At 43.2% G+C, this 12,937-nt stretch overlaps 1 protein-coding gene across 1 annotated transcript in view; it reads left to right on the forward strand.

Annotated features, from left to right (window-relative positions):
* LOC139532095 (A disintegrin and metalloproteinase with thrombospondin motifs 5-like) overlaps positions 1 to 10,473 on the forward strand; it is a 29,688-nt gene extending 19,215 nt beyond the window's left edge. The window contains exons 5-8 of the mRNA XM_071329235.1: positions 2,619 to 2,802; positions 3,058 to 3,233; positions 6,056 to 6,231; positions 7,025 to 10,473. Coding sequence (XP_071185336.1) covers positions 2,619 to 2,802; positions 3,058 to 3,233; positions 6,056 to 6,231; positions 7,025 to 7,688 — 1,200 coding nt within the window. The 3' untranslated portion in view covers positions 7,689 to 10,473. The remainder of the gene's footprint in view (positions 1 to 2,618; positions 2,803 to 3,057; positions 3,234 to 6,055; positions 6,232 to 7,024) is intronic.
* The last annotated feature ends 2,464 nt before the right edge of the window (positions 10,474 to 12,937 follow it).

Raw genomic sequence — 12,937 nt, forward strand, 5'->3', positions numbered from 1 at the left:
TCTGTCTCTCATTCACCAACGCCTCTCGCTCCTTCTTCCTCTCCAACTCCTTCTTCATCCACTCCTTGTCTGCGATGTCCTTTTCTCTATTCTCTATCTCTCCGTTCTTTATGTCCAGGAGTTTGGCTTGATTTGCCATAGTCCTCCTCTCTCCATCTCTTCAACATTGACTCCTGCCCCAGTCTATTCATTTTCATCCTCTGAGCTCCAGCCGCACTCCGTTTCCTTCCACCTACTCTCTCTCCGTCCTCAGCCTCTCCTTCTCCTTCTCCATCTTCCTTGTCTTTCCCTCTGTCAACTCTTTCTCCAGCTGGGTTTCAACCTCTCCACTTCCTCTCCCTTCACCTCCACCTCCTCCACCTTCACCTTCACATCCTCTGCCCAGTTCTGAACATTCTCCTTCTCCTCCCTGACAGCCATCCTCTCTTCCATCAGCCACTTGCTTTTTAGAACATTCAGAACTCCTCCGCCATCTCCTTCCTCTCCTCCGCCATCTCCTTCCTCTGCTCCGCCACCTCCTTCCTCTGCTCCGCTACCTCCTCCTTCTCCTCCACCACCTCCTTCCTCTCCTCCGCTACCTCCCTCCTTTCCACCATCACCTGCTCCTCCCTCTTCTCCACCTCCACCTCCTTCCGCTCCACCTGCTCCTCCCTCTTCTCCATTACCTCCTCCCTCCTCTTAAACTCCTCCTGCATCCTCCTTAACTCCTCCTCCTTCTTCTGGTTGGACTCCGACCTTTTCTTATCCTCCTCCATGGCTTTGAGCTGAAGGATAGTCTGTAAGAATGATACTCCGTAAGTCAGTAAGAGAGTACATGTTAATTTTACAGCCTATTTCAGCCCAACAGTCAGTCATGATGACCCACTCAGACCTGGGTTCAAATACTATATGAAATCTTTCAAATACTTTGAGCGTTGCTCTATACTGCTTGGAGTGCCAGATGGGTGGGGTTTACCGTTTTGGGCCTATTCTATTGGTCCATTGAGGAAAGCTCAATCAAGCACAAGGTCCTGAACCCAGGTCTGAACCCACTACAACTAACAACCCATAGAATAAGAATAAATCGAACCCATATAATAAACCAATAGAATGAAGTGTAGTGTGATAGAATATAGAATTATAATTAATTATTGTAATTATATAGGTTGTTAGTTGTAGTGGGATAGAATTAGAATGAATAGAACCCATAGAATGAATCATTCTAATTCTATGGGTTGATAGTTGTAGTAAGACAGAATTCAGAATTAGAATGAATAGAACCTGTAGAATGAATCATTCTTATTCTATCTATCTAAATAGAAATAGAATAGGCTAAATAGTATGTTGAATATTTCGCAGGTGTTTGCAGCTAGTAGCAGATACTGTTGGTAGCAGTCCAAAAATAAATGGAATCTGATTTGTGCCTGGATGGCGTAACATTGGAATTTTTACACCATCCGTTGCCATGGTAAATGGGCATGTCGTAGAGGTAAATCAGGATAGATGTATCTCTGTGATGTCATCACAGTTCTGGAATTGCAAATATCTGTCATGGCCGTGAAAAGAAGAGGACCAAGGTGCAGCGTGGTGAGTGTACATACTTTTAATAGTAGATGTCGCCAACAAAACAATAAACAATACAAAAACAAACCGTGAAGCTTAAGGCTATGTGCCATCAAATAAAGTTAACTTCCCACAAAAACAGGTGGAAAAAAGGCTACCTAAGTATGGTTCTCAATCAGAGACAACGATAGACAGCTGCCTCTGATTGAGAACCACACCTGGCCAAACACAAAGAAATAGAAAACATAGAACATAGAATACCCACCCCAAATCACGCCCTGACCAAACCAAAATATAGACATAAAAAGGATCTCTAAGTTCAGGGCGTGACAATATCAACATTCTAGATTATATAATAATGATATCAACATCTGTGGCATCTACAATGATAGTAAGCCCAGTAATCAATAAGAAATAATAATACAAATGTAAAATTAAAAACACAGAACAAACAAACAAAGAATAGAGGCAAATCGTAAAAAATCAAGACAGTTCAAATCAGCTTTCTCTCCCCCAATCCTAACCTTAACCATTAGTTGGGAAAATGCTAAACTGACCCAAGATCAGCATCTAGGGGCAACTTCACCCTATACCCTCAAGATGTTGTAGGCTAGCATGTGAGCTAGCATAGCACAATTCAACAGTCTGACTTTGCCTTGATGTACTGGGTCGCCTTTGAACATTACTTTCATTTCTATCATCATGCCGCCCCACAACCCTCTCAATGTATTCAACTTGCACAGACAATCACATGCATGCAGATACACAAATGGATCACACACAAACACACATAAACACATGCATCACACATGCACAGACAAATGCATCACACACACACACAGACACACATTTTACACGTGGCTTGGCTGCCGGGCAATCCAACTTTTAACGTGCTCACTAGGCAAGAATAACAGTACTCGCTTATCTCTCTCCTCCCTCTCCCTCTCCTCCTCTGTTCTCTCTCCTCTCTTTCTCTCTCTATATCTCTCTCAATCTCTTTCCTATCACCACCATCTCTCCTATCTCTTCTTTCTCTTTCATCTTCCCGCTCTCCTCTCCTCATTCTCCTCTCCAAGGCATCTAACCATGGTAGTTGGAGTTCGTGGGGTCCGTGGGGGGCATGTTCGAGGACGTGTGGTGGAGGGGTGCAGTTCGCCCAGCGTCTATGTAACAACCCTCCGCCCCGAAACAATGGGCGCTACTGCACCGGCAAGAGAGCCATCTACAGGTCCTGCAGTGCCACCCCGTGCCCCTCGCCCAGTGAGTGTAGTACTGCAGATTGACTAGCTGACGTGTGTGATCACATAGTTGTATAGACACGCATAAGCACACATTAGTATACATTTGCTCAGGCAAATACACAGGCTTACAATAGACCAATGAATGGTAAATATTTTGACTCTCTCTCTCTCTCTCTCTCTCTCTCTCACACACACACACACACACACACACACACACACAGTCTGAAATTCTAATGTTCCCACTCTAACATGTGGTGGAACTTTCCTCCTCTAGGTAAGAGTTTCCGCCAGGAGCAGTGTGAGGTGCGGAACGGCCCCCAGACAGACCCTAAGGGGATGAAGACCTTTGTGGAGTGGGTACCCAAGTTCGCAGGAGTGCTCCCCAAAGATGTGTGCAAGCTGACATGCCGGGCCAAGGGCACAGGCTACTATGTGGTGTTCTCGCAGAGGGTGAGTGAATAAGAGAAGGGCACTGGGGAGTGAAAGAGTGTGAGTGAGGGTACAGTACTTTGGAGTGCTGTCTTCCACTACCACTAGTCCACTACCTATGTTAGCAAGACTTGTAGTGTCCATTCTGCTAGTATGATAATGATAATGATGATGATATTGATATAGCCATGATAATGATATATACATACAGTGCCTTCAGAAAGTATTCACGTCCCTTGACTTTTCCCACATTTTGTTGTGTTACAAAGTGGGATTGAAATTGACTTAATTGTCATTTTTGGTCAATAATCTACACAAAATAGTCTGTAATGTCAAAGTGGAAGAAAAATTTGAGCATGTATAAAATATAACAATAAAAAAAACACTAATATATCTTGATTAGATAAGTAATCACCACCGTGAGACAAAACATGTTAGAAACACCTTTGGCAGCGATTACAGCCTTACAGAGGCTTTTTGGGTAAGTCTCTAAGAGCTTTGCACACCTGAATTGTACAACATTTGCCAATTTTTCTTATTCTTCAAGCTCTGTTAAAACTGTAACAAGGCCACACAGGAACATTCAATGTCATCTTGGAAAGCAACTCCAGTGTAGATTTGGCCTTGTGTTTTAGGTTATTGTCCTGCTCAATTGTGAATTCGTCTCCTAGTGTCTGTTGGAAAGAAGACTGAACCAGGTTTTCCTATAGGATTTTGCCTGTGCTTAGCTGTATTCCGTTTCTTTTTATACTAAAAAACTCTCTAGTCCTTGCCGATGACAAGCACACCCATAACATGATGCAGCCACCACCATGCTTGAAAATATGAAGAGTGGTACTAAGTGATGTGTTGTGTTGGTTTACCCCATACATAACGCTTTGTATTCTGGACAAAAAGTAAAGCCACATTTTTGTTGCAGTATTACTTAAGTGCCTTGTTGCAAACAGGATGCATGTTTTGGAATATGTTTTATTCAGTACATGCTTGGTGTACATGCATGGTGAAATCCTTCCTCTCCGGCAACTGAGTTGGAAAGGACGCCTGTAACTTTGTAGTGACTGGGTGTATTGATACACCATCCAAAGTGTAATTAATAACTTCACCATGCTCAAAAGGCGGTGGCCCGTTCCTGTAGGTTCATGCTCTACAACATCCGCAGAGTACGACCCTGCCTCACACAGGAAGCGGCGCAGGTCCTAATCCAGGCACTTGTCATCTCCCGTCTGGATTACTGCAACTCGCTGTTGGCTGGGCTCCCTGCCTGTGCCATTAAACCCCTACAACTCATCCAGAACGCCGCAGCCCGTCTGGTGTTCAACCTTCCCAAGTTCTCTCACGTCACCCCGCTCCTCCGCTCTCTCCACTGGCTTCCAGTTGAAGCTCGCATCCGCTACAAGACCATGGTGCTTGCCTACGGAGCTGTGAGGGGAACGGCACCTCAGTACCTCCAGGCTCTGATCAGGCCCTACACCCAAACAAGGGCACTGCGTTCATCCACCTCTGGCCTGCTCGCCTCCCTACCACTGAGGAAGTACAGTTCCCGCTCAGCCCAGTCAAAACTTTCCGCTGCTCTGGCCCCCCAATGGTGGAACAAACTCCCTCACGACGCCAGGACAGCGGAGTCAATCACCACCTTCCGGAGACACCTGAAACCCCACCTCTTTAAGGAATACCTAGGATAGGATAAAGTAATCCTTCTCACCCCCCCCCCCCCCCCCCCTTAAAAGATTTAGATGCACTATTGTAAAGTAGCTGTTCCACTGGATGTCATAAGGTGAATGCACCAATTTGTAAGTCGCTCTGGATAAGAGCGTCTGCTAAATGACTTAAATGTAAATGTAAATGTCAAAAGGCCATTCCACATCTGCTTTTTTTTGTTGCACATCTATCAATCGGTGCCCTTCTTTTGCTTGAAATTCAATACTCGATTGAGGGACCTTAACAGATAATTGTATGTGTGGGGTACAGTGATGAGTGATAGTCATTCAAAAGTCATATTAACCACTATTATTGAACACAGAATGAGTCCATGCAACTTATGTGTTTTAAGCAAATTTTTACTCCTGAACTTATTTCGGCTTGCCATAACAAAGTGGTTGAATATTTATTGACTCAAGACATTTCAGCTTTTAATTGTTTTAATTTCAAAAATGTTCTACAAACAAAATTCCACTTTGACATTATAGGGTATTGTGTGTGATCAGGCTGTAACACAACAAAAAATGTAAAAAGTCAAGGGGTGTGAATACTTTCTGAAGGTACTGTACATGATAATATACCCATGATGATGATGATGATGAAGATGATAGATTTATTTTATGTACCGCTATTCATGCAGAATCTCAAAGTCGCTTTAAAAGGGAGATGGTCTTCAGATAAATAATGATGCAGTTCAGTAAAGTAGAGTTGAGTAAAGTAGAGTTGTAAAGTAGAGTTGAGTAAAGTAGAGTTGTAAAGTAAAGTAGAGTTGAGTAAAGTAGAGTTGTAAAGTAAAGTAGAGTTGAGTAAAGTAGAGTTGTAAAGTAAAGTAGAGTTGAGTAAAGTAGAGTTGAGTGCAGGTGGCGTCGATAGTTCATCATACAGCCAGCGAGAGAAAAATAACAGTCAGACTGTCAGGCTCTTCATCAGGCACCTCTGTCATTTAAGTTCACAGCTACTCCTCCTTTGTAGGTAGACACCAAATCTGTAGCACCCATCTGGGTAATGCTGGGTAATGCTTCGGCAGCTATAAGCGCCTGTGAGACCACCACACCTCGGCAGTAATCAGCAGCAATCTCCTACGAGGCTAGCCTCTATGATGATGAAGACTACCACAACAACAAATATGATATCTCCTTCTCCAGGTGGTGGACGGGACAGAATGTCGGCCGTACAGCAGCTCAGTGTGTGTGAAGGGCAAGTGTGTGCGTACCGGCTGTGACGGCATCATCGGCTCCAAGCTGCAGTTTGACAAGTGTGGCATCTGTGGAGGGGACAGCACTGGCTGCATCAGAGTGATAGGCAACTTCACCAAGAAGAGGTAAGGGAACCCACATACACTCACTGAAATTGAAAAAACATTTGGTGTTTACATGTGTATTTGTCCGATGCACAGCACCAAGAAAAGACAAATCAAAACTGAGATTTTTCACATCAAAGTTAAAAAATGGCCTTTGCTTAATTATTCAAAATTCTAGATATTTGGTTGGAGGCAATGATTCTTGTTAATTGTGTAATTTCTCTCACCTGTAGTAAGTTGCAGGTGCATATAGGTAAAAATAGCCGTTCAAACATTTTGAAAAATAAAAACATTCTGCTCCGTTGCACTCAATTGTAAAGTGAAAGGGTGCGAGTAAACTGTATTTTAACACGTCTGTACATCTTGAGTACATTTGAAGGAATGGTCTATAGATTGTCTTCCTCTCCAGCTTTCATTCGACACATTGACGCATTCTTCTTAAAGATATCAATTTCTCACACTCACTCTTTCACTCCCTCTCACATCCACCCTTCTCCCTCATCTCTCTATACAGCGGCATGAAAAAGTATGAACCCTTTAGAAATACCTGGATTTCTGTATAAATTGGTCATAAAATTTGAAATTCTGCTATTTCAACCACACCTGTTGTTGACAAGTTTATAAAATTGAGCACACAGCTATGCAATCTCCATAGACAAACATTGGCAGTAGAATGGCCATACTGAAGAGTTCAGTGACTTTCAACATGGCACCATCATAGGATGCCACCTTTCCAACAAGTCAATTTGTAAAATTATCTCCTATAAACACTCTCCTGTAACTGCTTTCTCCCCTCTCTCCCTCCCCCATGCAGTAAGGGCTACACAGACGTTGTGAAGATCCCAGAGGGCTCCACCCACATCAAGGTCCGCCAGCACAAGCCCAAGGATCAGCCCCAGTACACAGCCTACCTGGCACTGCGTCGTCCCGGTGGCGACTACCTCCTCAACGGCAAGTTCATGATCTCTACCTCAGAGACAGTCATCCCCCTCAACGGCTCGGTGCTCAACTACAGTGGCTGGAGCCAGCGGGATGAGTGGCTACACAGCATGGGCCCTGGGGCCCTCAGAGAGGCCCTTACAGTTCAGATTCTGGCCACGGACTCCAAGAGGCCCCTGGATATCCGCTACAGCTTCTTCATGCCCCGTCGGGTTTTGGCTCCACCACCGCCACCTCCCCCGCACACCTCCACAACCACATCCACCACCACTACTAGAACCATCTCTACAAGATCAAGCAGTAGAACCACATCGGCCCCGTTTTCAGCCATGGCTCTCTCTACAGCCCCAGGGGTGTCGACGGCGTCCTCTGGGCCCCAGTGGGTGACTGGCCCCTGGATGATCTGCTCCAGGACTTGTGACACGGGCTGGCAGAGCCGCACGGTGCAGTGCAAGGACCCGCAGGCCAAGCTGGCCAAGGGTTGCCCTCTGGGCGACCGCCCCACCGCCTTCAAACAATGCCTAGTGAAAAAGTGTTGAAAGGACCAGAAACTAGACTCCCCTGAAAGTAGGGGGTACACACAGACAGAGACACTGGTTATTGACAGTCAACCCCTCCTCTTCCTTATCCCCCAACCTACTATTCCAGGCCCTGCTTGGCACAGCTACAGACATACGGCGGATACATGTGGACACTTCCGAATAGTGCAGCCGCCCAATCAACAACCACCCACTTGCCAAATCCCTCCTCTATCTGAAGGTTTCATTTGTATTCCTCTGTTAATGACACATTTTGTTTGCTTTTCTGAATGTTCTTGCTACTGTGGGTTTTTCATGATTGTCCGCTTTGTCTCTTTGTCTTGTGTGACTGCACACCGCTGGACCATGGGCCTCCGTACTAGTCTGTTGCGTGGTACTTTTTCTCCACTTCCCTTCGGGGTCCCCTTTTTCTTCTTGCTCCTCCCACGGCCGATTCTCCACATACGATTGGTCTATCCAACTTCCTGTTTGGATTGCAGACCAGGAAGTAGGCTGGGGGCACAAGCAAGAGCAACCAATCCGTACTGTAACCAGTCCAGAAATGGGGTTGAACCGCACTGCAAACATCCCAGGTCTGCAAATGGACATAAAGTGATGGAGTGAGGTCTATCCATCTTCCTGTTTGGATTGCAGACCAGGAAGTAGGCTGGGGGCACAACCAAGAGCAACCAATCCGTACTGTAACCAGTCCAGAAATGGGGTTGAACCGCACTGCAAACATCCCAGGTCAGAAAATGGACATACAGTGATGGAGTGAGTTGGGGCAGAGTTGTGCCCAACAGCTAGTGCTGAGCGATTAACTTAAATTGTGTTTTTATTTTGGTTTTTAAACAACTAATTGACAGACTTCGTTTCAATTATTTGAATTCCATTTAGTTATGTTTTTGTCTGTGAACTCAATGCGCACATTGTGCAGTTTCTCTAGAAATAAATCAACTGAATCCCGAACTGTGCGATGTAGTTGTAGGGAGTTGTAGTTTCCAACAGGCCAATATAAAAAATAATTTAGTGCAGAAAACATGCTAGTTAACTACAATGATCATAATCGATTGCGTACGTACTTGTCCGGTCTGTGTCTTTCTTTTATGCCTGCTACATTAGGTTAGTACAGAAGAATACGCGATCGAGAGGGATAGAGAGCAGTTACTTTGCGAAGTATCTCTACCTGAAAATGCATAATCTAAGTGGTTGATAGTTGGTAATCAGCAGCCTATTTTACTTTTAAGAACTACTAAAATACTGATTTGGCAGTATTTAAAATCATCAAATTAAACAAATGTAATATTGAAATATTTGAAATATTTTATTAAAGTAAAGTAATGTGAATAAATGTTGTTACAGCATTCAACCCACATAATGCATAGTGCATTTAATAATTTTTTAAAAATATTGATATTTTAATAATCAAACCAAAACCGAACCGACCTCAAAAAGCACTAATCGCTCAGCACTACCAACTGCCAATGCCCAGTGACACCTATAGAGTGACTCTGGGCCAAAAGACCATGGTGACCCTTCAACGCTGACCTTTGTGGAGGTTAAAGGTTGTAATTTTATGGGATTACATAATGTGTGGGGCTAAGCTTGACGTGTGTGTGTGTGTGTGTGTGTGTGTGTGTGTGTGTGTGTGTGTGTGTGTGTGTGTGTGTGTGTGTGTGTGTGTGTGTGTGTGTGTGTGTGTGTGTGTGTGTGTGTGTGTGTGTGTGTATTGTGAACATACAATTGTGAACATATAGTGTTTTTGTCATACTCAGTGTCCTAAACTATTTTAATGGACTTTAACCCTCAGTTCCATTTGTATCACTATGCGGGTGCTAGAGGGTCGCTACCATTTTGTCACTGTGTTTCTTTGGCTCTCCATGTCTGTCTGTGTCTGTTTGTCTGATTAGGAAAAAAGCAATTATTGCTAGTATGACAATGTGTGCACTGGATACTCGCAAATACAGCAAGAGGGAAACTAACCCAGTCATACCTGACCAAATACACTTCTACAGCTCGCTCGCTCGCTCTTTCTCTCTCTATCTCTCTCTCACTCGCTCACCCTCCCGCCCTCTCCATCTCTCATTCAACATGTTGACACATTCTTGTTTAAGCTATCCATTTCTCACACTAAGTCTTTCACTCACTCTCACATCCACTACCATCCATTCTCCGTCAGTCCCTCTATCCCTCATGAGCTTGTAATGCTAAACCACACACCTTTTCAAGGGTGATGATAGACATGCATTATACTGGATACATATGGGCTCTTGCCACATAGACACAACTCACTATTTCTCATTTCTCATACACAGGCACAGACACACATTCACATAAAGAATACACAACACCCCCAAATTACTTAATTACGAGTATTTTTACTGTATTAGTCTCACATTAACGCATAATACACACATTTGTATACACACCTTTTAACTCACACACTACAATACACATTTAGATAGAAACACCAATATCACACATGTACAGAAAATTAAACCACACGCATACATACAAACACACACACACACATACATACTGTATATGTATTACTGTTTGACTCTTCCCATGGGAAAAGACCCTTTCGTTGAACGACAGAAACACAGCACTGAACTTGTAATTTATTGTTTGTACAACTGGTATGTGAAAAAAAAAACGTGATGAATTTATTTATTATAATGGCAATGTTGTATCATATTTACTATTTAACTAAGAATATGACTGTGCAGAATAATTCATTTTTAAGAAAAGTGTGTTTTCTCGTCATCTACATGAATATATGTACATTAAATGTATATATTTAAAAGCTCTGTCTGTTTCATTCATTTATAGGACGTGTTCAGAACTTTTTCTTTTTTACTAGGAAAGAAACCTCTTTTGAAAGGGCGACTTGAATTAAAGTAGCAAAGTATCCTCTCTCTCTCTCTCTCTCCCTCTCTCTCCCTCTCATTCAGCCTTTTTACATTACATACAAGAGGATAAAGCCTTGTTGCCAGGTCTTGTTAGATTGTGGCATGTGGTCTTGAAACCATGCATACAGCTGTTACAGTGAAAGTTGTGCCCCGTGACAATGTGATCAAAACTACTCCTGTTGGCGCATGCGACAATGCACTCAGGTCAAATGGAACGTACGGTAATCAGTCCATTCAGGAATTGATTTTGAAATCCCTGCTCAATCATTAAAAAATCGTCAATGACAACGAATGGCATTTTTCATTTTGTGAATTGGAATTTTGAGCACGATGGAGACGGACGGCCAGACTACACCGATCTACAACAGTATAACAGCGACAGTATAACAGCTAGGAGAGAAGAACTCAAAGACCATTTCCACTCTTTGTGAAGAAGAGAGAAAACAACTGATAGGTGATGAAAGTATAACCATTATAATTCACAGCATAAGTCACAGTTAAGAAAGGCAACATAAAAACCTAGTTGGCTTTTGTTTAGTGTCACTGTAACGGCTTTCGTCTTCCTCCTCTGATGAGGAGTAGTAGGAAGGATCGGAAGACCAAAATGCAGCGTGGTACGTATCCATAATGACTTTTAATGAGAATGAATACGACAAAATACAAACTAACAAAGTGAAACAAAATGAAAACCGAAACAGTCCCGTAATGTGAAACACACAAACACTAAACAGGAAATAACCACCCACAAACCCCAGGTGTAAAAAGGCTACCTAAGTATGATTCTCAATCAGAGACAACTAACGACACCTGCCTCTGATTGAGAATCATACCAGGCCAAACGAAAAAAACAACATAGACAAACGAACATAGATAACCCATCCAACTCACGCCCTGACCACACTAAAACAAAGAAACAGCAAAAGAACTAGGGTCAGAACGTGACAGTCACCCTCACCTCATGGAGTTCAGGGGAGACCATACCCTTGCTCTTCCCTTCTCATTATTCAATGGCTGTGCCTCATATACCTGCCTTTACTAAGGCGTTGTCTTTAACTTGTTCACTACGCGATTGATGATGATTACGATGATGATAGATCATTGTACCACAATCCCAGGTCAGATGAGAGTAGAAGTGTGTGCGTGTGCAGTGCTGGCATGCGTGCGTGCGTTTCCCCTGTTGCTATTAAGAAGACATCAAAAGGGCACAGGGACTACTGTATGAACTACTCCATGATGAGTAGCGGCGGATGGAGTTTGATATGCAAATGTCCAAACGTCAGATTTGACGCACACACACACCACTACACACACACACTCTAGAATGTAGTGACATTCGTTCCTTTTTATAGCCAATGGGGATGTAGTGTACTTAACCTTCACGGCCTCATATAAATTAAAATGTGTGCTAAATGTTGTGTAGTAGACTCCGTCTCTCCGTATGACGTGTCCACTAAGATAGCGTAATAACTGCTACTCCCTTAAGAAACTGATATGTGTTCAAGAATCAAGGTGTAGCTGCATATGCTATTATATAATAGCCCTAACTCCCTTTACAGAGGCAGTATGGGGTTCAGTGATCGCTCATTTAAAAGTTGAAAAATGGATGTAGAAATCCCAGATTGTCCCTTTAAGGGCTGATATGTTCACTATGTTCTAGTGTAATTTATTGCTCCTTTCTAGGGACTAGTAAGAATGCTGTAGAGTCGCTGTAAGTCCCTGTGTGGCCTGTAGAGTGTATGAATTGATGGAAGTTACAGTCCCGTGGTACTGAAGTCAGAACACTGAGGTCAAATGTGATGTTGTGCTGCCATCTGCAGGCTATAGGGCTTTTGTAACCAAGAAATGATCTTCACCTACACAATAATACTACATGACTACGCCTTGCAAACCCTTTTCTGTGCCTAAATGTAATACCCAATAAAAACAAAAGCAACAAAAACCTATTGCCTTCACTTGTGTTCCCAAAATAACATTGGACCTCAGAATAAGTCATTTAGAGACAGCAGAGGTGCCATGTCCATTGAAATATATGCCATTGAGCAGACTCTTTTATCCAAAGCGACTTATAGTTACATATGTATAAAAAAAATTGTGTGGGTGGCCCCGGGAATTGAACCCCAAATCCTGTCATTGCAAGTGCCATGCTCTACCAACTGAGCCATACAGGACAAGATGCAATTCACATCATTAATTCAAAGATATTGGATTTGGCCATCAATGACCCTTCAACAAAAAATTGGGACTAAATGCCCCTCTATGCCACAGAAGTGTACAGTTGAGGCTGGTATCGTGGCCCTGTTCATTTTGTGGCCCTTTTGGACATGATTTAGAATCCCTAATGCCTCCATACCTGGGTTA

Source organism: Salvelinus alpinus, chromosome 10, assembly GCF_045679555.1.
Source record: "Salvelinus alpinus chromosome 10, SLU_Salpinus.1, whole genome shotgun sequence".
NCBI lineage: Eukaryota > Metazoa > Chordata > Actinopteri > Salmoniformes > Salmonidae > Salvelinus > Salvelinus alpinus.